At 47.0% G+C, this 27,540-nt stretch overlaps 1 protein-coding gene across 1 annotated transcript; it reads left to right on the top strand.

The window, feature by feature from the left end:
• Bsdc1 (BSD domain containing 1) lies at positions 1-27,482 on the top strand. Its single transcript, XM_055610840.1, has 11 exons — positions 1-56; positions 296-356; positions 3,573-3,689; positions 8,968-9,135; positions 11,230-11,284; positions 13,549-13,664; positions 14,036-14,104; positions 14,288-14,366; positions 15,200-15,670; positions 23,786-23,889; positions 26,049-27,482. Exons 1-11 carry the CDS (start codon positions 46-48, stop codon positions 26,079-26,081), a joined length of 1,284 nt encoding a protein of 427 aa, XP_055466815.1. The 5' UTR covers positions 1-45; the 3' UTR covers positions 26,082-27,482.
• Positions 27,483-27,540: the final 58 nt, after the last annotated feature.

Here is a 27,540-nt window from a genome sequence, read left to right on the forward strand (position 1 = left end):
CGGAAGTCAAAGGTCGGTAAATAGTGGTGATGTCATGCAGGCAAGATGGCGGAAGGGTGAGCCTGTCGTTCTGCTCTCTGACTCGGGGGCCTGGGTGCTCCCAGGGTTGGGGTACTGAGCCAGGGTCCCTGTTGGGAACAGGCTGCCCGCGTGGGTGCGGACCGAACCGAAGGGGCAGAATGGAAGCGTGGTGCGAGGGGGTGGGGAAGCGGCCCGCGAAGCCTCACCCGCCGGCCCCGGCGGAGGCTGGGCAGGAGTCGCGCGGCAGGGCCTCCAGATGTGCTGTCTTCCACAGGGAGGACGTGGGGTGGTGGCGGAGCTGGCTGCAGCAGAGCTACCAGGCAGTCAAAGAGAAGGTAAGCCGGGCCAGCACCCTTCTTCTCTTCGGCAGGGCACCGCGCCGACTTCCTTGCAACCAAGTCCAGCTAGCCCTGCCTGGATTTTTCGAGCTTCCTTGAGGCCATTTGAGAGGAAAGGGTAAAACACCACCGCTAGCAACACCTTACTCTCTCAGCAATTCAAATATTAGCGTATATGACTATGACTACTCTCAGACAGACTAAGGATACAGACCTTAGTCAAACGATCTTGGGCCTCGGTCTGGTGGGGAGGCAGTCAGACAGAATAATACCTGCTTAGTTACTGTTGTAAATCCTGTGAAGGGAAGGTACCTGACATCTTGTCTAGGCCAGAGAGGCATGAGCATGCCAAGGAAGGTGTAAAAGGTGAAAAGCAAGGATGAGGATTGCCATAACACACCAGTGCCTGATGGTCCCTGTCTGAGTGGTTTGCAAAGGGAAGGGGGATTGATGGCCAGAGAGTGGAGACCTGGGGAAACGGCTGGCTGAGGAATCCTGTGACTTGACGTAGGCTTGACCCTGTAGTAGGCAATGCCAGTTGGTGTTCCTGTTTTAGCCCACATTACCTTTAAGACCAGCTCGCCTAAGTTGTGGAAAAAGTAATTACTGTTTACCTCCAGCAAATGAAGTGGAGTCCTGCTTCAGGGCAGACTCCTAGAGGCTTCTGATCCTGAGTCAGCCCAGTGCTTTAGGCTCAGAGTCCACCCCCTCTCCCTGGCCTGGGTACCCCGGATATCCCCTCAAGCTGCAGCCCAGCACAACTGAGAATTCTCTGAGCTGTTTGTTTTGTTGAAGATGAAGAGGAAGGACTTTACGCTAAGGTTAAATATGAGGTCTCAGAGTAGTGTGCTTTTCTGAGAAAGCATGGCAAGCAAGGACAGGATAGCATTCATCCCAGCAGGCATTACACAAGGTGTTCCTGGGAGTTTTAAGGCCGATTTCAGTAAGAGAAGGAGTACTCTCTCCCTTAGTCACTTCTGTTTATGGGAGCTTGGACAAGTTATTGGTTTTTGTTTGTGTTGTTTCGAGACAGTCTTGTTGTGTAGGTCGCCCCTGGTTGCGCTGGAATCATATGTAGTCCAGGTTGGCCTCAGACTGGCAGGGATCCACCTGCCTCTGCTTCCCCAGTGCACACATTTGACTTGGACAAGTTTGGTTGGTTTGGTTTTTTTTTTTAACTTTTGAAGGCTTCATTTCCTCACCTGTCATGAGGATTAAATGCTAATACATAGGGTACTAAGGCAATGCGTAGCACTTTGAGCACTCTGCAGACATTCACTCTATCGCGTGCTGTAGGTAAACTTCGTCACCGTCTTTTCTCGACTACATTCTCTTGTTCTTCTGATGCTTTCCTTGCCGTTGCTTCCCATCCCGCCTCCTTTTGGATCAGTCGCTTCCCTGCTCCCTTAGCATGCGTTGTCCCAGAGCCTGCACCTCTGGGGGGGGGGGGGGGGGGGGCTGTATAATCTGTCTTCCTCTGCTTCCTGCCTGCTCCTGTCCTGAGCCTCCTGCGTATCTATCCTGCACTTCCACGTGCAAGCACACATGCAGTCTCAGGGGAGGCCCAGCTGCTCCCCGGCCTCACCACAGAGGCCCTGGTCTCACTGAGTCTGGGCGCTCCCCACAAACCCTTTCCTTCTCTGGTTTTGACTTCACAAACTCTTCCCTCAGGTCGTTGTTCAACAGCCTCACACACTCTAAAAATATGAAGTCAACAAGCTTGATCTCACTCCCCACCCCTGCAGCCACCCATGCACTTATCTGTAGTGACACTCATTTCACGATCGCCAGCTCCGCTGGGTAGTTTTCAGCCCTTATCTTTCTGGAACTTTCTGCAGCAGTTGACACTAACGTGTGTTCCACACTCCACCACCACCACCCCCTCTTTTTTTTTTTTTTAATTTCAGTCTTTTGACTTTTGTGAGGTAGTTCTCTCCCAGTTCTCCACACACGTGTCCGGGTTTTCCTTTCCTGACTGTTGAGCTCATGTTTCTCTGGCTTGCCCTCTAAGGATGGGGCTCTGGGGATCTTTGTCCTCAGCTCAAGCTGTGTGGACTCTGCAGGCTCTCACTGTGTACCTGTCTTTGGGGGGTGATTCCTGTTTCTTCTCCTTGAGCCTTTGGTGCTTAGGGGTAGTTCTTACTGAACAATTAACCACCCAACTATCCCATGGTCACCTTGACCCTGAATGCCTAAAACTATGCCAGTCACTAGAGTGACATAATAAAAATGAAAATGGCAGTGTGTCTCACCTGCTTCAGCCTTTTACCGGTTCCTCATTATCCTGCTCAGTCATGCCAGGCCAGTCAAAAGTAGGCAGGCCCATCCTAGAGAAAAGGAAAAAAACAGAATACTCAAAACCATGCCTTGGCTGGGCACGATGGTACAGACTCTCGCCTCAGTACTAGAGAGGGAGGCAGAGGCAGAAGAATCAGCCTCCATAGTGAAACCTTGGAACAAAACAAATGCTCAGGTGATTGATGCCACATAATATGAGAGGGTGTGTAAGGTGGGGTGAGCACAGAGGCTCCAGGAAGTCACCTTGGAGTTGGTGAGCATGGTAGAAGGAAGGCAGACATGGAAGGCAGCAGAGGACCGGCTGGCTCACGCTAGCTCTGAAACAGGTTGGTTAGACAGGAGCAAATAGCATTCACTCCAGAGAAACCTAACGGATAGACAAAACCGCAACAGTGGAACCAAGACCTGAGGGAGAACCTGTGCTTCCTTGGATTAAAAAAAAAAAAAAAAAGTCTTTAATCCCAGCATTTCAGAGGCAGAGTCGGGTGACTCTCCAAGTTCAAGACCAACCTGGTGTACAGCATGAGTTCCAGGGTCAACCAGAGAAGCCCTGTCGTGGGGTAGGAGAAGAGATATATCAAAGCAAGTTTTCATTTATGTGAACATTCTTAATGCCATTCTGCATTTGAGATCATTTGATAGCAGAAAAACCATGACTAAGTGAGACTCACTCCTGCACACATAGTTTGTGAGTGTCAGGGTCGAGACTCAGTCCTTAAGCGGAAGAGCAGGCACGTTCCTCTCTGCTGTCCGGTAAGCCCAGATTGTGGAATTGGCACAAGTAAGCATTATTTCCGAGCCATGGCCCTTAGGTCACCTGACTTTTCCACATACCTGTTTGGGGGGGGGGGGAAGACCTAGACACATGGAATGATGGGGCCTGCCAGCTTTGCCATTGTCCTCTGTCTTCCATAGTCCACTGAAGCTCTGGAGTTCATGAAGCGGGACCTGACGGAATTTACCCAGGTGGTACAGCATGACACAGCCTGCACCATAGCGGCCACAGCCAGCGTGGTCAAGGAGAGGCTGGCCGTGAGTACCCGTACCCTGAGTGACGGCCCTGGGGACCTAGTGGGGACTCCCAACTTTCCTGTCATTAGGTGATTGTTTTTCCCTGTGGGGAGAAAGGGATGTTTTTCCTCCTACTTTGGAGGAATTGTTTATCAAGCAAATACATACAGAGTAAGTACTAGTTTTGTGATGTCTGTATTGTTTTAGCAAATATTTTCCATTAGTAAAATGCATTGTAGAAAATGTAGGTAAGCAGAGTGGTGTACGTGTGTAAAAGAAACCTTTCCTAAGAAGGTAACTGTTGTTACTATTTGGGTGAAATACCCTTATGTGTACTTTCTTTAGGGAAAAAAAAAAACTTAGGGCCAACTAAATATAATTTTTAAAACATTTTTATTTATGTATTTATATGTTCGTATGTGTGTGTGCTAGGTTAGAAGACAGCTTGTAAGAGTTGGTTCTCTCCTTTTGATTCCAGGCCATCAGGCTTGGCAACATGTGCCTTTATCCATCCACTGGGCCTTCTTGCCAGCCCCCAGCCCTGAATATCATTTTTTTAACCTATTTGTTTTTACCTCTTTGGCTTTTCTTTTTTCTTCCCCCTACCCCCCATCTCAAATAGCCTAGAGTAGTCTCAAACTGGTCACATATCAGAGAATGGCCTTAAACTCCTGATTCTCCCACCTCTAACCCCAAATGCTAGGCACATACATATACCAATATACCTGGCTCTTGACTTACTTTAAAAAATATGTATGTATGCATGCACAAATATATGTATATATTTATATTTATTTAATATATGTGGTTGTTTTGCATGCAAGTGTACCTGTAAATCACATTCATGCAGTACCTACGGAGGGCAGAAGAAGGTATAAAATCTTCTGGAGCTGAAGTTACAGATGGTTGTAAGCTACCATGTGGGGGCTGGGAATGGAGGCCAGGTCCTCTGGAAGAGGACTGCTTAAATTGTTGAGCCAGCTCTCCAGCACCTTAACTTACTTTTTACTTAAGTCATTGCAGGCCTCCGCCTACAGTCTCCTCAGGTGCCTGGTCATCGGTTGGAACAATTTAAAAAGCCCTCAGTTTCCTATTGCGCTTCTGGTATTATTCACAGATCTTCAGTAATGTTATTCTTACTAAGATTTTGCCCAGTGTCATAATGTTTTATTATGCAATATTAGAAAGGGTCAAGGGTAAATATAGCTTAGCCTTTTAATATCTATTGCAGAATGCCTAAAAGAAAATATTTTTATGGAGCTAGAGAGATGACTTCGTGGTAAAGTGTCCCTGCTGCTCTTACAGAGGACCCTGAGTTGGTTCCTAGAACCTACATGGTGGCTCACAACCATCCATAACTCCAGTTCCAGGGGTGCATGTACATACATACATGCAAGCAAAACACACAGAGAAAATACTACAAATCATAAAGAAAAGATTCTTAGTAGGAAGCCGGAGAAGTGTGTTATTTGAGTGCTAGTGTGTTGGTTCCTGGTCACATTACCGTGTTCAGATGCCTGGCAAGAGCAACTTGGAGAGGGTTTATTCTGGCTCACACTTGGAGGGCACAGTTCACCATGACTGGGCGGGGGTGCGGTGTGTCCTCGCAGCAGGAGCTTGAGGCGGCCGGTCACACTGCATTCGCAGTCAGGAGCAGACGCTAGTCTAGCTCAGCGTCTCCATTGACTCCGTCCAGGACCCCAGCTCAGGGGGATGGTGCCCACCTCAGTTAACCTAAACTATTGGTTCTTCGTGTGTGCCTGGAGGCCAACCTGGCTTAGATAATCCCTCACAGGGGTGGCCAGAGGCTTGCCTCTTGGGTGATTCTAGAACTTGTCGAGTCGGGAGTCCATCATGACCGTGCGGACTAGGCATGGTGGCACATATCTGCCCTTCAGCATGCAACATAGTGAATTTGAGGCCAACCTGAGCTGTGTAAGTCTCTGTCCCCCCAAACAGTTCATTTTTTAAAAATATATACACACACACATATGGACCAACAAGATGGTTAGCAGTACTTAAGTACTAAAGTACATATGTCACTCAAGCCTGACAACCTGAGTTCAGTACCCAGAGCCCATGTAAGAGAACCAGCCCTCTGACCTCCATATGTTCACAGTGTGCATACAGACATGCCCCCCCATATCACATAGACTAATAATACATTTTAAAATTTTGAGTATATTCCTATAGATTTCAGGTATGTTTATTTTGTGCCTTATCTTCTCAAAGCTGTTTTCTTTTCTTTTATTTATTTATTACATACACAATGTTCTGCCCACATGTATACTGCAGGCCAAAAGAGGGCACCAGATCTCACTATAGATGGTCATGAGCCACCATGTGGTTGCTGGGAATTGAACTGAGGACCTCTGGAAGAACAGACAGTGCTCTTAACCTCTGAGCCATCTCTCTAGCCCCTCAAAGCTGTTTCTTAATCTCAGATGTACAATGAAATCTTTGGGTGAGCATGGTGTTAGATTTTAAAGTCAATGCGTGTCTTAGTTAGGGTTTCTATTACTGCGATAAAACACTGTAACCGGGCTGCTTCCAGCGGTCATGAGTTCAAGTCCCAGCAACCACGTGCTGGCTCATAATCATCTGTAATGAGATCTGGTGCCCTCTTCTGGCATGCAGGCAGAATACTGTTTAAATAATAAGTAAATAAATCTTAAAAAACAAGCAAACAAACAACAGAAACTGTGACCACCAGGCAGTAGTTGTGCATGCCTTTAGTCCCAGCACTCAGGAGGCAGAGGCAGTGAATCTCTGAGTTTCAAGGCCACTCTGACCAAAAGAACAGAGGGAAGAAAGGGCTTATTTGTCTTACGTATCCTTACAATGGTGGGCCCGCCCCATATGGGCAACCTTATGGAGGTATGTTCTCAGTTGAAGTTTTCTTCTCTCTGATGACTAGCTGTGTCAAGGTGACAGAAAACTAGGCAGCACCATGCAGAAAGCAAAAATATTTGATCAGAGATAATCTTGTATATCTAATTTTCTACGTGTGAGTGTGCACGTGAGCTGTTTCGGTGGTTTGGAGACCTCATCTCACTATATAGACCAGTCTGGCCTCAGACACATGGCCGTCCTCCTGCCTCGACCTTCCAAGGACTGGAACTATGGCTTTGATCCACCATTTGTGGCTAACATGCTGGCTTTTATATACAGTTTTCCCATTAGTCTAGAAACAGTCTAGTTTCCTCATTTCGTCTCTGGCTAAATCAGTTGCCCTGAGATTCGTAGAGTCCATGTTATAACAAATAAGTTTTTGAGCTAGTTCTGATGGCATGTAACTCTTTTCCCTGTACAAGAGGCTGAGGCAAATCTCTTGAACCTAGACAACATCATAAATGAAGCCCCCTCTCATAAATGGGCAAAGGAAGAGAAGAGAAGAGAAGGAGAAGGGGATTAGGAATGAAAACAGGAAGAGAAAGGAGGACAAGTTTAGGGTTTCTCAGCCAGGCTTACTTACAAAGTCCTTCTTGTTTACCATAGCTACTGAGAATCACAAATGACAAATTGGGTGTGATGGCACATGCCTGTAATTCTAGCACACAAGAGACTAAGGTTTGAATGTTCAGACCAGCCTGAGCTATGAAGCAAGACCCTGTCTGAAAATCCAGTCGAAAAGTATGAATGGCAGGTTGTAGCTTGAGGAACTGCTGCGTGTAGCCAGTAACAAGCACCACTTATTCACTACTTTAGCCTTTTTTTTTTTTTTTTTCATTCAACAAATATGATTGTATACTTAATGACAGCATGGATGCCAGGCGCTCTCTCGGTTGTACATGCCTAGGCAGCTCAATGAAGAATAAATACTGCTAGGGGCTGGAGAGACAGCTCTTTCAGAGAACCTTCGTTCAGTCCCCAGCACCCATGTCCCACAGCTCACAACCACTGTGACTCCCAGCTCCAGGGGACTTGGTGTTCCCTCCTGGCCTCTGTGGAGGACACCTACACACATTCATGAATATATGCGTGTGCACACACACACACACAAACATCTTTTTAGAAAGAAGAGGTCATGTCAACACATACCTGTAATCCCAGCACTTGGGAAGTTGAGGCTGGAAGATTTTAAATTTTAGGCTGGCCTTGGGAACAAGTTTTAGGTAGGTCTGCACTACATAGCCCTGGCTACAAAGCAGAATCTTGTCTCAACACAGCAAAGTTAATATTAGAGATTTGCATGAGATTTTTGGAGTCTGCCCTTTCTCTCAGTTCATCATCCGTGCCAGGCAGAGGGCATACTGACCCATGATGTACTGATTGTGCCTCCAGAAGGTCTTACCAATAATGGAAAAGTTGTATTACAGCACTGCTCTTTGTCTATGTCAGGCATTAGCCATGCCTTAGTCATCCACATTTCACAAAGGACAGACTCAAAGAGTATTGTGGTCTTGTAACCTCCCAGTATTAGACATAGCATTTAAAACCACCACTTGGGCTGGAGAGATGGCTCGGGTTAAGAGCATTGGCTGCTCTTACAAAGGTCCTAAGTTCAATTCCAAGCAACCGCATAGTAGCTCACAACCATCTATAGTGAGATCTGGTGCCCTCTTCTGGCCTGTAGGTGTACACGCAGAACACTATACATAATAAATAAACAAATCTTAAAAAACAAACAACAAACCACTCATTTCAGGTTTACTAAAATGACATGGCTCTTCTTTTGACTGTGTGTTTACAAACATGTAAATGTGCATGCACACATGTTCATGTGGTATGGAAAGTATCTGTGGGTTCACATGCGTGTGGGGTTTGTGTGGATCTAGAAGCCAAAGGACACCGTCAGGTGCTCTGTAGCCATCCACCTTGTTTCTTGAGATAGTGCCCCTCACTGGGCCTGAAGCTTGTAAGTTAGGCTCGCCTGTGCCCTCTGCCAGCAAGCACCAGGCATCTGCCTGTCTTTGCCTCCCGGGCTCTGTCACCAGACCTGGCCTTTTACATGAGTGTATAGGACGCAACTCAGGTCATCACGCGTGCCCAGTGAGCACCTCTAACTGAGCCCTCTCCTTTGCCCTCCTGCTAGTTTTGATCAGCCTCGATTGCCTTGACCCTTTGATGTAACCAGCAGCGGAAGCTCTCATCAGGTGCACCCTGGCCCTGTTCTGTGTTCCCAAATGGGACTGGAGGGCTCTAGTCTAGACTCCTCCTCCAGTCTGAGGTGTGGAGGAGTTTGTATGCATCTGATCCTTGCGCGTAGTACACCCCTCTCCTAATGCTTCACCTTCTCCACCCCAGACTGCATCCGGCTCCGAGAACACTGTTTTCCTTTCTTTGGTTTTCTCTGCAGACTGAAGGCTCCTCAGGGGCAACAGAAAAAATGAAGAAGGGGTTATCTGACTTCTTAGGGGTGATCTCAGACACCTTTGCCCCTTCACCAGACAAAACCATCGACTGCGATGTCATCACCCTGATGGGCACACCCTCTGGCACAGCTGAGCCGTATGATGGCACCAAGGTATTCACTGGCAGCCTTTGTTAGAGATTCAAAGCTTTACCTACCAACATATAGTCACAAAAGCAGTATGTGTTCAGACTGAAAATATAGACAAATTTGTATAACAGAGAAACATCAAACATCAATAAAAAAGTAGATAATTACTATATTTCTTCTCTTTTTTTTTTTTTTTTTTTTGGAGGGGGGTGGTCAGGGTTTCTCTGTGTCATTCTGTAAACCAAATTGGCCTACAGAGATCCACCTGTCTCTGCCTCCTGAGTTCTGGGATTAAAGACATGCACTACTATTGTCCAGCAACTGTATTTTTTTTTCTTTTTTTTCCTTTTGGTTTTTTTGAGACAGGGTTTCTCTGTGTAGACTTGGCTGTCCTGGACTCACTTTGTAGACCAGGTTGGCTTTGACTCACAGAGATCAGCTTGCCTCTTCCTACCTGAGCACTGGGACTAACTGTGTACACCACCAAGCCTGGCTGCAACTGTATTTCTAGTCCCATAATCTCATTACCCAAAGATACCTCTGGTTCCTCCTTGTCTCAGAACCTTCCATATTGCTTTTGTAATCTTCACAAACATGAGTAAAGATAGTTCGAGCTTTTTCCTTTTAAACAAACAGGCATTATGTGTTATGTTTTAAAGAGATACATAACAAACTATTAGCATCTTTCATAACCACTTTTCATCTACATTCCTGCAAATGAGTACAAATAGCATCATTTGTTCAATCACTTTCTTGGGTTACACATTTGGATTCCTTTCAGCTTTCAACCATAATAAGGATACTGAGAACATCTCTGGTACATAAATTGCCTCATATTTGGGTTCTTTAATTAAAAAAAAAGAAGAGACTCATTTCCACTAGAAATAAATGTAGCAATCGGAACCCATGAACAGCAACTAGAGCAGTATGTTTGTGTGTCTGTCTCCTGTTTCATGGTCAGTCTCTCTTGAATTCGCAGGGTTGTCTCATGGCAGTCAGGCCTTATCACATTGGGTTTCCATTCCAAACTTTGATTACTGGCACTATTTAGTAACATGTGCCAGAATTTTGAGCTTTGAAGTGATAAGAGTCTAAGTTATCACAGTGACTCAACACCAGAACTCACCTGCTGATGCCCTGTGTGGTGTGAGCAAAGAGAGGCTTTTCTGTTTGTCGGCTGAAGTCGGCCTTCCTGTGGCCCTCCAGTGCATTTGGTAGCACAGTTCTAAACTTGAGCTTTTCTTTTCTCTTATGCTGGACCTAACTTTGTTCCCTGCTATGTTGGCTTTATACATGCTAAGCAAGTGCCTATGGCTGAATTACATCTCAGCCCAAGATGGTGTTGATGGAACAGTTATTATTTTTTATAATGATAATATTTTACACTAATTAATTATAATATAAATGTTTTAAATTATATAAAATAATTATATTATTATTGATGTTATTATTTGGTTTATCAAGGCAGAGTTTTTCTGTGTAGCTGTGGCTGTTCTGGAATTTGTTTTGCTGACCAGGCTGGCCTCAAACTCAGATCTGCCTGCCTCTGCTTCCCAAGTGCTAGGATTAAAAGCCTTTGCTGCCACTTCTCCCAGCATTGTTGATGGGCTTTTAAGTTTTCTTTTATTTATTTTAAGACATAATCTCACTGTATAGTATTGGTTGGTCTGGAACTCAGTATGTAGATCAGGCTAGGCTTAAACTGACAGAGATCTGCCTGCCTTTTTCTTAAGTGCTGGGATTAATAAAGGTGTACACCAGCACTCACCCTTTTTAACTTGGGAATAATTACCTTATTTCACAATCTGCCCTTAAATTTGGACTTTATTAACATAATAGCATTTGATGTATTTTCACATTTTTCAGGAGGAGTTGTGCATATAATTTTATAACCTGCTTACTATATTTTCTTAGTTTTCAGGATTGGAATATTGGGTAAGAGACTACTTTTCTGAGGGGTTAGCTGAGTGCCACCATGATCACTAATAAGTGCCCTGTGGATTTACCAACCAACAAGGGGGAAGCTGGGTTGTAGCTGATTGGCTACCATTCACAGAGGGGATTTTCTCTGTGTTCACCTCCCCAGAGTTTCTGTTCTCTCTTCTCTGTTGCTTACAGGCTCGTCTCTACAGTCTGCAGTCAGACCCAGCAACGTACTGCAATGAACCCGATGGTGAGGGGGTAGCAGTGGGGGTGAGCTTGCGGGGCCCATAGATGGAGAGGTATCACAGAGCAGGTAGCCCTACATACTGGGAACATCGTAGGACCCGTAGATAAACCTTTTGCTGTGTAAAGTGGGTAAATGGCCCCATTTCCTCCCTGAACCTCAAATCTCTTCACCCTAACTCTGTCTCTTGAAGAGGCTTTGCTCTTATGGTCCCTCGGCTTCTCTGTTTAGCTTGTCTGCCATCCCTGCTGCGCTCCCACCCCACCCCTGTGCCTTTCTACTATGCCCCATTATAGAAATTAGAGACCAGAAATGAGTGAAACCTTCAAACTGTTTATTCCTTCAGAACCAGAAGCAAAAAGAGAGAGAAGGGAGACAAGGAATCAAGCAAAGAGTGGTTTGACCCTGCAGCACTGTGGGCAATGGGCATCCGCGGAATGCACCTAGCCTGTGGAGTCTAGAAGCGGTATTCATGAGTGGGAGTCTGTTCAGGCCAGGCAAGAGTATATTTGAAAATCCAGAAGGAGCTGGGCATGGAGGCACACTCAGGGAGGCAGAGCAGCGGATCTCTGTGAGTTTGAGGCCAGCCTGTTCAGCAAAGTGAGTCCAGGACAGCCAAGACTACACAGAGAAACCCTGTCTCAAAAAAAAAACAAAAGGAAATCCAGAAAGAATAGGGAGCCTCTGTTTGGTGACATAATGTAAAGTTCATGAAGGAGTAAAGGCAGCCTGGGAGCTCATTGGGAGGGCGTTGTGTATCAGAATAAGCAGCTTGTGTTTGGTCTTGAGAGACTCATGGTGATGGTTCTAAACTTTTATTGAGTCATAGAGGCCTTTAAAAATCTATTGACAGGCAGGCACAATAGCATAATATTCTTATAATACTGTAAGCTACTTGGAGGCTGAGGCAGGAGAATTGAAAGATTGGGACTAGATTGAGCTATATAATGAGTTCAGAGCCAACTTGGGCAATTTAGCAAAACCTTGCATCGAAGTAAAAATAAACAGGACTTGGGATATATTTGCCTAGCATACATAAGGCCTTAAGTTCAATCTCTAATACTAGGGAAAAAAATCACCACTAAGCTGATCAAAATGGTGAGACCGGTGGTAGCACACGCCTTAAAGTATTTGGGAGGCAGAGGCAAGTGGATCCCTATGAGTTTGAGGCCAACCTGGTCTACAGAGTAAGTTCCAGGACAGCCAAGGCTACACAGAGAAATTGTCTTGAAAAAACAAACAAAAATGATGAGCCCTTTCTATAAAATTTTCTGTACAAGGCCATGTTAGTGCATGCCTTTATTAATCCCATGACTTGGGTGGCAGAGGTGGGCAGATCTCTGTGAGAACATGTGTGTGTGTGCGCGCGCGCACACACACACACACACACACACACACACACACACACACACACGTGTGTATATATACCGTAGACCCTAGCTTTAAAAGCTCACATTGTAAAGAACTATTGAAAAGATTTGAGGCCCAAGGTGATCAGGTTTTGCATTTTTTTTAAAGTAGCCTTGAGGCCATGTTGTAAAGGTTGAGAGAGGTGGAAGGTAATGTAGGGGAGGGGGTGCCTAGGGATCCCCATGTCAGAGGTAAGACTGGAGAGGGGCAGGCTGGTGGAAGAGGAACCGTCTGTGACAGAGGAGTCTGAAACAGTAGAATCAGAGGGTAGGTAAGGAAGGCAGTGGGATGTCTTATGGGTTTCCAGTGGTAACAGAGTGGAAACAAGAATGGTAGCTAGATCTGGAGCCCAGGGTGGGTTCTGGGTGGCAAAGAAATAGGAATTGTCAAAAGAGGCTAAAATGGTTTAGGGGTGACTCATGAGAAAAAACAAAGTGGGGAGAGGAAAAGGAGGAGCCCAGGTAGACCCAGAAAGTTCAGAGAAGGAGGAAAGGAACAGAAGATGGAGAGGGCAGAGGCTCCTGGTCACATGACGTAAGGGAGGACAGAGACACGGCCATGGGCTCTGACACCGTGGGTCCACATTTAGCAAAGCTGTTTCAGTGGCTGAGTGTGTAGGACTGAAGTGTCAGTAGAAATAGGCAACATTGGAGACCATAGTCCTTTCTAGAGATCCTGATCCTGGAAGAACCCACCCAGCCCTTCCCCTAGCCTGACTCTCTTCCCTTTAGATGAAATGGTCTTGAAAAGAACCCTTCAGCTTTCTTTACTGTCCAAGTCCAGGCTTAAGTGTTTTCTCTAGTCCCAGTGTTCTTTCCCTAGACACAGGGAACTGACTGTCAGCGTCTGTCCCTCTGCAGGGCCCCCGGAGTTGTTTGACGCCTGGCTTTCTCAGTTCTGCTTGGAGGAGAAGAAGGGGGAGATCTCAGAGCTCCTTGTAGGCAGCCCCTCCATCCGGGCCCTCTACACCAAGATGGTGAGGGCACAGCCCGGCAGGACCTCTGTTGGTTCCGAGCCTGAGGTGTTGGGAAGTGGGAGGGTGTGTAGTGGGGGATCCTGTAGAGCCAGGTGGGCCATGTGCTGAGCCACGAAGATGCCAGGAAGAGGCTGATTTGCCAGGCTTCTGGCGGTCAGGATAGTGAGAAAGACCAGCAAAGTCGTTATAGGAGTTTTGCTCTCCTTCGTTGGCCAAATTGGGCCCGGAAGGTGGGTCTGGTTGAAGTTAACATGTGGTAAAAGGGCTTTGACAATTATTGTCAAGCCACTTCTTGTGTCTAGACTCTTAGAGTGGCTGGGAACAGACTCCGCACATCATTCCTAAATTTTTACCAGCACTTCCTCCTCCAGGTTCCAGCAGCCGTTTCCCATTCAGAATTCTGGCATCGGTACTTCTATAAAGTCTACCAACTTGAACAGGTATGCTGGGCTAACTTGGGAAGGCCCACCCCCAGCTTTCGGGGAAGAGCTGGATTTTTGTTAAGGCAAGAAAGAGTTAGAAGACTGTAGTCCTTCCTGGAGTTGCCAAGGGTTCTAGGGTCAGGACCAGGGCCTGAGAGGAGGGTACCCTAACTTCCTGGTCCTTACTCTTCCCACCCTCAGGAGCAGGCCCGGAGGGATGCCCTGAAGCAGCGGGCAGACCAGAGCATCTCCGAAGAACCCGGCTGGGAGGAGGAAGAAGGTAAGAGGTGTTGAACTGAGATGGTGACAAATTTGTCTATGGTACTCTAGAAGGCCTGGAGAGGCATGGTGTCCCTGGGGAAGCAGGGATGAGTACAGAGTGGTGCTGGGCACTCAGCCGACAGGGAACCTGTCATACAGGCTCATGGGACCCAGAGTTTGGGTACAGAAATCATGTGTACCAGTTGGAGCAGATTTCCATGTTACATATGAACCTGCTTAATGACTGAGGCGCACACTGAAATCTAAATTCCCCCCACCCCCACCCCATGCCCTTCTACATAAGACTACAGGTTTGTGGTTCAAGAGTCTGGTACTCAAGAGGCAGAGGCAGACAGACCTCTATGAATTCCAGGACAGCCTGGTCTACATAGTAAGTTCTAGGTCAGCCAAGACTAAATAAAGAGACTATCTCAAAATAAAGTTAAAAAGAGAAAAGGGAAGACTCTAGCTCAGGATATATTAAATACCTACGCTGTATGTCCAGCCTCCGTTAAGAGCTTAATGTAATGTGTGGGTAACTCTTAGCAAGAAGCCCTTCTTGCTCGTGAGGTAGCAAGTTGAAAGTAAATACTGGCTTGCACGGATGGACCAGAGTCTGGGCTTGGCTTTCTCGTGTCTCACCCTTTCTCAGGCTGCCGTTAGCAGTCCAGCTTGGCCTTTCTAGGTGAGACTAACAAGCAGGGAGTGTCTGCAAAAGGATCTGCCCTGAGGAACACGGACGGACACAGGCTAGGCTTCACTGCAGTAAACATGGTAGGGTGTGCACGGTCCCAGGTTGCCTTGGGGCTGACGAGGGCTACACTCCCTCTCTGCCTACCTTTCTCTCTGCAGAGGAGCTTGAAGCCATTGCACCGTCTCCAAAAGAGGCAAAGATTCCAAAAGAGACCAAAACTTCCACATCCCCTGAAGATGGGCCTGGCCCCCAGAGCCCTTGTGAAGAGACTCCAGTGGAGCCCCCTGCAGAGGTAACACCATCAGAGAGCAGTGAGAGCGTCTCCCTCGTGACGCAGATTGCCAACCCTACTGCTGCACCCGAGGCGCCAGTGCTGCCCGTAGACCTGTCCCAAAAGCTGCTCGAAGCGTCTCTGGAAGAACGGAGTCTGGCTGAAGATGAGGGTGAAACTGGACCCCCGCCCCCAGTTCCCTCCAAGCCTCTAACCCCTGCAGGCCGAGCCAGCGGCCCAGAGCCCAGGCCTCCAGCCAGAGTAGAGACCCTAAGAGAGGAGGTGCCCACAGACTTACGAGTGTTTGAGCTGAACTCAGATAGTGGGAAGTCTACACCCTCCAACAATGGCAAGAAAGGTAGGTCTGGAGGCCTGAGTGCAGGGGCTGTATGAGGGGGAAGCAAGAGCGGCCAGTGTGTGTGTAGATGTATCTGTCCTTCAAGCAGACCCTGGGGACAGACAGCCTTCGCCTGTGGTCGTGGGAGGAGGGCTGCATATAAATCACCATACTTTATTAGCTAACATTTACACAGTCTTTGAATGAAAGGTGAAGCACTGGGAAATTGTTGGGGTCTTTTGTTTGCCTTGGTTTTGGCTTTTTGTTATCGTTGTTTTCATTTATATGTCCTATCTGTGTGAACCATGTGCAGGCAGTGCCCACAGAGTCCAGGAGAGGGCGTTAGGTTTCTCCTGGGAATGAAAAGTTACAGACAGTTGTGAACCACGATGTAGGTGCCGAGAATCAAATCCAAATCCTCTGTTAAGAGCAGCCAGTGCGTTTAACCTCTGAGCCATGTTCTAGCCCTGGTGTTGGCTTTTGGAGACAGGACCTCACTATATAGCTCAGGCTGACCTGAAACCATGTAGTCTAGGCTGGCCTTTAACTCTTGAATCCTTAGCATCCAGAGTGGTGGAACTATAGGAGTGAATCGCCCTGCCCAGCCTGGTAGGGTCCTTAAATCCACAGAGTGAAGCTCATGCTAGCTAAAGGTCACATGGTTTTGAATGTTCCCCTTATCTCACATGCCCAGGTCCATATTAACATCATTTTACAGATAAGAAAAATATCTAAGCTGGGCATGGTAACGCACACCTGTAATGCCAGCACTCTGGGAGGCAGAAGTTCGAGGCCATCCTGGTCTACAAAGCAAGTTCAGGACAACCAAAGCTACAGAGAAACTCTGTCTCGAAAAACCAAAAAATAAAAATAAAAGTCTAGAAATGTTAGGTAACTTTTTCAAATTAATGTGACTGGAAAAGTGGAACGCCTAGCTTCAGAACCAGGTCTGGGCCTGCCTTGAGTCCATTAGGCTTGGCCCGTTTGTAGCCTTTTAAACTTTGCCCTTGTTGGGAATCCCTGTGGTGTTGATGTTAGAGGTCTCCTCCCTTGTGGAGCCCTGGGAAAGTCAGCTTCTCTAAGCCTTGTTACGAAGAACCAGGGAGACCGAGCGGGGACCTAGCATCAGGGATGAGCTGGATGCCCGAGAGTGAGTGAGGTGAGCCAGCTTCAGCAGCACGGCCTTAGCTCTGTCTGTGCAGTGGAGGCTTAGGCTGGAGACTGTATATGTGAAAGGACTTTCTCAACCCCAGGAATTACAGGCAAGGGTAGATCTGTCAGCCTTCTGCATTTCCTGAGACCCTGCTGCAGATAACCACCCCTTGACCCACATGCTGCCATAGAGCTTGCCCTGCAGGTGAGGCCTGGGCTGCAGTGTGATGACAGTTTGCTGCAGGAGATGGTAAATGGGCTACAGCCTCTGTCAGGGGATGCACGTCAGCTCCTGGCGGAAACTTCCACGTTCCCAGTCTCTAACACGGTGCTTCTGTTCTCCTTTGTTCAGTGAGGTCATCCATTGAGCTCCTGCCTGTTCTTTATGAGACACTAAGGGGGTGGGGCAGAAGGGACAGTCTTTGTGATGAAACATGAGCAGTATATGACAGGTCTGATACTGGAGCATTCAGAGCCAGGAGGACTCTGAGCGTCAGCAGTGATTCACCAAGGACACAGAGGTGGAGAGTTGGGGCAGGTGCTGCGGAGTCATAGTTCAGCTTGAGGGGGCATGCTTACAGGCTTGTGGCTAAAGCCCCCTTCCCATATTTCTTTTGGGTAAGAGAGACACAGAATAGTGGGAAAGTTGGTTCTCTTGTTCGTTTTTTTGAGACTGGGCCTCATTGTGTATTACTGATGGCCTAGAACTTGCTGTGTAGACCAGGCTGGTCTGGAATTTACAGAGATCTATCTGCCTATTCCTCCTCCTTGCTAGGATTAAAAGTGTACACCAAGCCACCAGCCTGAGCTGGTTCTTAAAAAGCAATGGAAAATGTCACATCTTGAACTGGACTTGAGGTTTAGACTGAGGGCTGAAAGCAGCAGAGCACAAAGGCCCAGGTCATAGGCCATGTGACTTTAGAAAGGTCACTGCTCTTCTCTTCCGTAAATGGAAATTGTTTCATGATAGCCCTCAGTCAGGGCAGCAACTTTGGTCAAGCCCTACTTTGGGGAAATGGTAGTAGCTGTCATAGAATGCTTTTCTCCTGCTGTGATGAACATCATGACTGGAAGCAACTTGGTGGGGAAGGCTTTATGTTTTCTTACGCCTCCACATACAGTCCATCACTGAGGGAAGTGATGCTCACTTCAGGGAAGTTGCTCGAGGCAGGAGCCTGGAGGCAGGAGCTGGTGCAGAGGCCATGGAGGAGTGCTGCTTCCTGGCTTGCTCAATCTGCTTTCTTACATGACCCAGGAACCTGCCCAGAGGTAGCACCAGCCACAGTGGGCTGGGCCCTCCCACATCAATCATCAGCCAAGAAAATATCCCACAGAATGGCTAGTCTGAGAGAGGCAATCTTTCCAGTGTGGTTCCCTCTTCCCAGTTGACCCTGACCCTAGCTCTGTCTGGTTGACCAAACAAAACCCAGCCAACATAGTACTAATGATAGGTAATATTCTCTAAGTGTTTCTGTGCCTAGACCTGTGCTAAGCACTGGATCTGCCCATCACTAGAGTCTCACAAAGCTAAGATCTGTGCAGTTCCCTATTTTCATACTGATGGCCACAAAAGAGCTGGGGGCTGTGGTGCCCACCTGTAATCCCATCACTTGGGGAAGCAGAAGCAGACAGATCTCTGTGAGTTCGAGACCAGCCTGGTCTATAGAGCAAGTTCCACGATAGCGAGGGCTACACACAGAGAAACTGTCTTGGAAAGAGAGAGAGAGATGGTAGGGTGGCTCAGCAGATAAGAACACTTGCTTTTCTTTGAAGAGGTCCTAAGTCCAGTTCTGAGCACCCACTCAGACCTCTCAAAACCACCTGTAACTCCAGTTCCAAGGGATCTGAACTCTCTTCTGCCTTCCGTGGACATCTGCGCTCACTTGTACAGATACATATACACAGACATAAAAATAATAAAAAGAAAAACCAGTCAGTCCCCTGAAATCAACAGGAAGATCACTCTGAAGACAATGAAAGGGTCTGTAGGAAGGTGGAATAGTACACAGTGGACCTTAGAGGTATGGGATGGTCCAGCCCTCTGAGGTTATAGTTGTGGATTTCAAGTGAGATACATCGTCTCTGTTGTGCCTCTCTACCCCTCATTGTGGTTGGTTGGTTGGTTTGTTTGTTTGTTTGTTTGTTTGTTTTGAAACATGGGTGCTGGGAAAGGAGTTAAGGTCCTTGGGAAGAGCAGTATACATTCTAACTTGCTGAGCCATCTCTACAGCCCGAGCCTTGCTGGAACCCATCCCCCTGCCTGCCTCCCTCTCAAGTAAAAGCATGATGTTGTATGCCAGGCTGTGCTACATGGTGGGCCTACACTGGATGTGGAGGTTGTGCTTGGTTCCCAGCACCACCAGAATGGAGGGTGGGAAAGAAGCAAGCTTGTGCTGACTCCCTCTCCTTCTCACCCCATCCCACATCCCAGGCTGCCGGGCTGGATCTGTGTGCAGCCCCAGATTGCACTTGCCTCTCTCGAGATCCTCAGCAGAGCTGCGAAGGGGAAGTCGGGATGAGTGTGTGGCCTATGGCTCTGGCTTACAGCCCCACCTCACTATTACTCGTGGAACCTGTTTTTTTAATCTCTGTTTAGGGAAATGAGAAAATAAGTGCACAAAAAATTAACTCTGGTTGATAGAACCTTCAGGTTAGTAAATCACCTAGGTGGAAAAACAACAACGAAAAGACTCCATCACAAATGTTAGCATTCTTAACAGATCTTGTAACATGCCCCTTGTGTGACAGGACAAGATCTGTGCCATTAAAGCCTTCATTCTGTCATGTGTAAATTGGGACTGTTGATACCCAGCATAGAAAGTAGATGTGAAATGTTCCCAAACGCTAGCTGATGCATTTCTGCTTCTAGAAAGGTCTGCCCTAGCATTTAAGCCTGAAGAGCATTTCATGTTCCAGATCAGGGGACACTATCATAGCCGCAGCCACACAAGGAATTGGCTAAGAGTCTGGCTTTTGACCCACAGGAAGCCACGCTGACAGATAAGCAGTTGAGTGTCCCGAAGGCACAGCATAAGAGTCTCCATACAGTAGCAGAACTTGAGTCTTGGTTGAAGGTCCGCGCTAACTTGTAGACCTTCCAAATCCACCACATGTAAAATTACTGTGAGACAAAACCTGTGGAAGAATACGGCCCTGCTTTTCCGTTTGTCAAATATCGTTACATTCAACACGTAATTGGCACATGACATTCATACCGCTAATGCTGTTATTTCTCAAACAGCAGGTTCATTTCTTCATCCAGTTAACCAGGCTGTCTAATACAGAATCCTAGGCTACACCTGGCCTGCTGAGTCAGAATGCCGGGGCAGGGAGAATTCTGTCTTCTAGTAAGTTTCCGCAGTGGTCTTTGCATAGAGGGTGGTATTTGTATTTTGAGACTGGATCTCAGGTATCCTATGCTGATGCTGAACTCACTTTGTAGTAGAGAATGACCTTGAACCTGCTAAGATTGCAGGGTGGGTCACCACACCTGTTTTGTGCTTCGTTGGGTTTTTGGTTTTTTTGGTTTTGTTTTTTATTTTTTTTCAAGTGTTGGAGAATCAAACCTAGGGCTTTGTACATGCTAAGTAAGTGCTACATCCCCAACCTATTTTTTCAGCATAATTTGAATGATTGGCAACTCAGAATTATTTGACCAATATTTTCACAGTGGGTATAACAGTCAGCCCAGGCCTGCCAAGCTCCAGAGGCTGTGGTGGGGAAGAGAGGACCAAGCAAGGCCCTTTGTGCAGAATGTGGAGCAGAACAGCGGTTTTTGCAGTTCATTTCTTGCTATAATTTTGACATAACTGGTTTCTGTATCTAGAACAAGTCATGCCCAGGTGTGTTTAAGGCAGTCATCACACTGTATCAAATTGCGCGAAGCAAGAAGTAGAAAACTGAGCAGGCCAGGTCATACCTATTGTGAGCTCTTTGGACCATGGAGTGTGTGCTGTCACAACAGGAGAGTGTCCGCAAACAGCATGTGTACAGGGGGCACGGATGTTCTAAGAACAATTTAGGCTTTAATTTTCTTTCCTTCTCTTTTTTTGTTTTTTTCAGGACAGGGTTTCTCTGTGTAGTCCTGGCTAGCCTGGAACTCATTCTGTAGATCAGGCTGGCATCAAACTCAGATATCTACCTGCCTCTGCCTCCTCAGTGCTGGGATTAAAGGCATGTGCTGGGCTGGAGAGATAGTTCAGAGGTTAAGAGCACTGGCTGTTCTCCCAAAGGTCCTGAGTTCAATTCCCAGCAACCACATGGTGGCTTACAACAATCTATAGTGAGCTCTGGTACACAGGCACACATGCAGGCAGAATAAATTAAATTAAAAAGTTATAAATTAAAAAAAATTAATAAACTTTTTTAAAAAACGTCATGTGCCACCACTGCCTGTTGACTTTAAATTTTTTAAATTTATTTTTGACTTAGGGTCTCACTGTCTCAGAACACCAAAATAAATAAGTAAAAGGTTTTAGATGTGTGGGTGTTTTGACTTCATGTACCACGTGCACATCTGGTGCCCCAAGGTCAGAAGAAGGTGTTGGATCCCCTGGAAATGGGGTTAAGGAAGGTTATGAGCTACCATATGGGTGCTGAGAATAGAAGCAGGGTCCTCCGAAAGAATAGCAAGTGCTTTTAACCGCCACGCCATCTCTCCAGGCGCGCGTGTGCGTGTGTGTGTGTGTGTGTGTGTGTGTGTGTGTGTCCCAACTCCAGAAGATCCAACCTACTCAGCTAGCCTATAAAGGTGCTCTCATGCAGACCTGCACACACACAATCTTTCTCTTCTCTCTCTCTCTCTTCTCTCTCTCACAGAGTTGTGTGTGTGCATGAGAGCAGCCTTTATAGGCTAGAAGAGTGCGTTGGATCTCCTGGAGCTAGAGTCACTGGCAGTTGTGAGAGGCTTGATTTGGGGGCTGAAAACTGAACTGAGGTTCTCTCCAGGAGCAAGATGCATTGTTAACCACTGAGCCACCTCTCCAGCCCTGCCCTTCTTCTTGTGTGAGTGTGTGTCTGGTTTTTGTGCACACCTGTGCATGCGCGAGCTTACAGTAAGAACAGTCTGTGAGTTGCTTCTTCCCTCCTGTCATGTGTGTTTTGGGGATTAGACTCGGGTTATTAGATTTAACAAGCATGTTTGTGCAGTAAGCCATCCTGCAGACCCTGTGTTCCATAAAAGCAGATCTGGCTCTATGAATATTAGGTATCAACTTGATGTTCTAGGCAAAAGGGACTATATAAGAAAAAAAAACATCCTGTTCTTGGGGCTCATGTTATACATCCTGAATTATTGGACAGTCAGAAGAGCTAACCTGATTATATGTTATAAAAGAATAAATGCAGTGGGGGGGGGAGCAGTGTGAAAGGAAAAGGTTGCGATTTAAAATAAGGTGGAAGAGTTTGCCTAGCTTGCAGGAACTCTTGAGTTTGAGCCACAGCACTGTATAAACCAAGCTGGGCGGCCCACACTGGAACCCCGTCACTTAGAAAGGTTAAAGAACGAGGAGCTTCAAACACATGGTGAGTCTGAGGCCAGCAGGAACACTTGAAACACTATCTCAAAGAATTGTAAATAGGGTGAAATAGACTGTCGCTGGGTGGTGCTTCAAGGCGTGTAATACCTGCACTGAGAGGCTAAGGCACAGTTAGGAGTTTGAGGCCAGCCTGGCTTACATAGTATGACCTGTTCTAGAGAAATAAGCTGGACATGGTGGCTCGTGCTTCTAATCCCAGCACTTGGAAGAGGGACAAGACACTGCTGCTATTCTGATGTCTTCATGCGTATATGCATTGCACTTTATTCGTGTTCACCTCCTGTTACCCCCCCCTTTTTTTTTTTTTTCTTAATGTGGATCCATGAGTTTAATTAGGACTACCTCCCAGAGCCCAGGTTAGGAGCTATTTACAGGAACAAGGGCAATTTTCCTGTACTACACTCTAGAGAAATTGTCTCTCTTTCTCCAGCAACTGTAACCTGTCTGTAGACCTCAGGGAGGGAAGGTGGCTCATGAGCCTGTCCTGCCTAGCAGTTACTAAATTTCTCTAAATCCTGAAGGTGCTTGGCCATGGTGACTTCTGCTTTTAATCCCAGCACTCAAGGGTGAGAGGGAAATGGATCTCTCTGAATTTGAGGCCAGCCTAATCTATACAGCAAGTTCCAGGCCAGATAGGACAAAAGTGTCTCAGGGAGAGACAAATCAATGTTTTACACTTAAGCAATATACACTTGTGCCCAGGCATGTGGAAATCAGAACAGCTTCTCTCCTGAACCATCTCATCAGCCCTATTTTTCTTTTAAGATGGGGTCTCATCCTTGCAATTGGGAAGCAGAGGTAGGTGGATCTCTAAGTTCAAGGACAGCCTGGTCTACATAGCAAGTTTCAGGACAACCAGGGCTATATAGTGAGACCCTGCTCAAAAAAAAAAAAAAAAAAGAGAGAGAGAGAGAGAAAAGAAAGAAGAAAAGGACAGGTTCTCCTGTACCCAGTTGGCCTGGAAAAATCTATGTTGTCAAGGCCAGTCTTGGACTCCTGTTCCTGCCTCTGCCAAGTGCTGGAGAGCACAGCATATTCCCCCATACCTGGTTTCATGCAGTCGTGGGGACAGAACCCATGGCCTTGTTCATGTAGGCAAACACTGAGCTATATCCCCAACCCTAAGTATGTAAGAGCATGTTGTGTTGCTTAGGGCTCTAACTAGACCTTGGGTGTGTCACATGTTTTACTACTGAGCTATATCCCTTTCAAAGCTAAATATTCTTCTGCCTCCAGGATATTTCCTTAGACTACTACAAATAAGATCATTGAGCCCAATTCAGATTATAATGATGTTGTATGTTATCATCCTGTTTAAAAATCACATGTACATACACACACACACACACACACATACACACACACACGGGAGCAAGTGCCTAAATAACCATATGTAGACACTCCTCCTCCTCTCCCGCTGCTTATTCCATGTGGCTCATGATTGCAGGCTCCAGCACGGACATCAGTGAGGACTGGGAGAAGGACTTTGACCTGGACATGACAGAAGAGGAAGTGCAGATGGCACTTTCCAAAGTGGAGGCCTCCGGTGAGGTGAGTGGGTCCAGTCAGGACAAGCTAGTCCCGTGATGTGAGAGTAGAATTCCTTTGGCAGCAAACCCTGTTGCCCCTTCAGGGTAAATCCCTACATCTAGCTGAGCTAATGCCTGCAGGAAGAGAGAGGAGGCTTTGCCATCAAGCCTATGACACTTGTCATTGGGCTCTGCTGCTGATCAGTTCTAGGGTGGGTGCATGAGTGAGTTCTTGACCTTAGCTCTGTCTCACAGTCACCCGAGGAACTAAAAACAAAGCAAACAAACAAAAAACAACAAAAAACGATGCTTACATGGCATGGTGGCAGTTATTCCCAGTGTAATCCCAGTACTCAGGAAGAGGCACAGGGACCCCATTGCCTAGACTAGTTCAGAGAAAATTCAGGCTAGCCTGGGCCTGGATTAGATATATAGAGAGATATAAATGTTAAACTCTGTCCCTAGCCTGCAATTTGTGAGACTTTAGCAGGTTCCTGGTCTTGAAGACAGGAGGCCTTTGATTGAGACCAAGACATTTAACCTCTATTTCCTCTCCTAAAATATAGGACTCATAGTGGCTGGCTTAGAAGCTGTAGTGAGGTGCACCATTTAAACACTAAGTGAGGTCCCTGTCATTGACAGCATTCAGTAGACGTTAGTGTCACACACCACCAACCCTTTCCTGCTATTAAATTTAAGTGGGCCTTTTATTGTTTTCATTCTTTACTACCTTCCCAAGTCAAGAGTTGGCCCAGTTTCGGCCAGAAGTGATGGCACACACCTTTAGTCCTACTACTCAAGAGATAGAGGCAGACAGATCTCTGTGAGTTTTAGTTCAAGGCCAGCCTCATCTACATATCAGATTCTAAGACAACTAGGACTACACAAGAGACTCAGTCTCAAAACAAAACCAAAAGAAGTAGGCAGTTTAGAGAATTGGAGACACAAGGTCTGCGTCTCAATCTCTGTGTCTCCCTCTATCATCATCTTTTTCTCTCTTATTCTCTTCCTTTCTCTCTCCCCTTCTTTCTCCCCCAGTTCTCTCTCCCTTTTCCCCCCTGAGGGTGGGTATCAATGACTCACTATATAGGCCAGATTGGCCATGAATTTGCATCAGTCTTCTCGCCTCTGCCTCCTGAGTTCATGGATTACAGGCATGGACCACCAGGCTCAATGACAAGCATCTGGCGTTTGACATTGAAAAGCTGGGAATTGATGACCTAGTCAAGAGTATTTTGCACCTGTGACCTCACTGTTACAGAAGACCAGCTGTTACATGTTAAGGATTTGCAAGCTTATGTCTTTTAGCTCTCTTTAAAACCTAATCTGCTTGGCTGGGAAGGGCTTTGTGGTAGAGCACCTGCCAAAGCATCCAGGAGGTCCTGAGTTCGATCCCCGACTCTGAAAACATACTCATACAACAAAATCTGACAGGCAGTCCACATCAGTCCTACTGCAGCAGGAGTCAGCTGAGAACAGGCCAGGAGTAGCAAGGCAAGAAAAAGACCTGAGCTGGAAGTTAGGGTACAGAAACCCTGGAAAAGACCTTGTACAAAAAGAACAGGAGGGGAGGAAAGAGTCCATTTCACCTGTGACAGATGGAGTCAAGTCCAGACTCCCTAAAGCTTGTTTAAAGTTGACAAAAGAAGTAAAAGTTTAGCCAGGCGGTAATGGCACACACCTTTAATCCCAGCAATTGGGACCAGAGGCAGGCTGTGAGTTCTAGACCCGCTTGGTCTACATAGTGAGTTACAGGACAGCCAGGGCAAGACAGAGAAACCCTATCTCCAAAAACAAACCAACAAAGTTTTAGCTGTATCAGCACTTGCAGCACTGTGCTACCCTGTTCGTAGTCACAGCGCCACTCTCAGTTCTTGGCTTTTGAGGCACATGGCCTTTGCTAGCAGGAAACACGATCTCCTTTTGGGAGTGGCTTCTTGGGCAGGCCATCCCATGCCCAGGTGTGTTGGAAGTATTCCCTTTGGATCTAAAGCAGTCAAAGCAGCAAGCCTCTCTCCCTCAGGCATCGGGCATCTGTGTTCCCTAAAGCTAGGGCATACCTGTGGGGTGGGCCCTGCCCAGTGGTGGCCTTGCTCAGCACAGGGAGGTGGGCTCTGGGCTTGACTCGGAGGTCGGAGGAGTAAGTGTGTCTGTGCTCTCACTGTCTCCTCACCTTTGCAGCTGGAAGACGTAGAGTGGGAGGACTGGGAATGAGGGAGCCAGAGCAAGCAGCTCCCCGACCCACGGCACATCCCACCTCCCTCGCTCGCTAGTCTCAGCTGGCCTTGGAAGACACTGAGAATGTCCCCCAAATGGCCTCTGCCATCCAGACCTTGGCACATACTCTGGTGGCTCCTTGCTGGCCCTCTGCTCACACCTTGGAAGAGCCTTTCTAAATACAAACCAGAAGTCTGACTTGTGCCAACCTTAGGATGACCTAAGGGGACGACCCTTACCCCATCACCGGAGAGCCTGCATTTCTCTGCTGTTCTAGGGATCCCTGCTGGGAACCTCCTGGGGTAGCCATCTTCTGCACAGAGATGGGAGCTGATGCACTGGTCTCTCTTTGAAGAGGCCAAGACAACACACTCTATCCTATAAGCTAGTAAACCAGCAAGGAAAGCCATGCCACCTGTCCTTGGCAACACAGGGACAGTGAACAGCGTCTTGGTTCCTGTCACAATGAGTAAGAGGCAATCATCTTTGGGAAATTGTCTCTCTCTGGAATCTCCATCCCAAGCATTTTCCATTCCTGGAAAGGTCCTATGGGGTTCAGGATCTAAAACCAAACTTGACTCTCCTCCAGCCCACACTGGGATATCCCCACACATTCCCAGGGCTTTTATGTCAGATGCACCCAAGTCCTTAGCCCAGCTGTGCCACTGCAAGAGTCTGCTCTTGTTTCTTTCCCTCCCCAAGAAGGGAGGGAGCCACTTCCAGGCCTTTCTGTGTTTTGACTGATAGGGCACCTGCTCCAAGCAGCTACCTAGCTTGACTCCCTTAGCTTAAGACAGAAGCCAGCTGTGAGCTCTATGAAGCGTGAGCAGAGGCAAGTACTCATGGTCCATCATCAGGCCAGCTTCTCCTCAGCCCTCTGCTCCTGAAGGGATGTGCTGGGACAAGCATCCTGAGACTCCTGTCTCCTACAGAGGCCCTCCTTCCTGAAGACAGCCTGGGGCTCTTACCCTCTTGAGACAGTGAGGGCCACATGAAGACCTGGTGCTGCATGGATGCTCTCTGGTGGTTCTGCATGCTAGTGCATCCACCGGTGACAAAAGGAAGCTGGTTCAGGGTCACTGTGAATGGTGGGCACTACTTCAAACCTTCAGTGAAGGGGGGGAGGATGGAGAGAATGCTAAATATTTTTTTTTCTGATGGGATGGGTTTTTCTCTTTGTAATTATTTTAGTTTAATTAACCTTTTGGTTGTTTGTGCAATATTATATATTTTAAATTATAATGCATCTCCCCAGAGTATTTTGTAGTTGGGAAAAGGAAAAGAAAAAGAAAAAAAATTCTAACAGCTGTTAGTTTTGTAATTAAAAAGGAACAAAAAAAAGTTTGTCCTGAACCTTTTACAGATTTGCCATAACAGCATTAAAGTGATTGAACAGAAGTGTCTGGGGATGTTTCTGTCCCCCTTTACAGAGGCTCGCACAACTGCAAGCATGACT

This window comes from Psammomys obesus, unplaced genomic scaffold (genome assembly GCF_907164565.1).
Source record: "Psammomys obesus unplaced genomic scaffold, mPsaObe1.curated_primary_1811, whole genome shotgun sequence".
NCBI classification, from domain to species: Eukaryota; Metazoa; Chordata; class Mammalia; order Rodentia; family Muridae; genus Psammomys; species Psammomys obesus.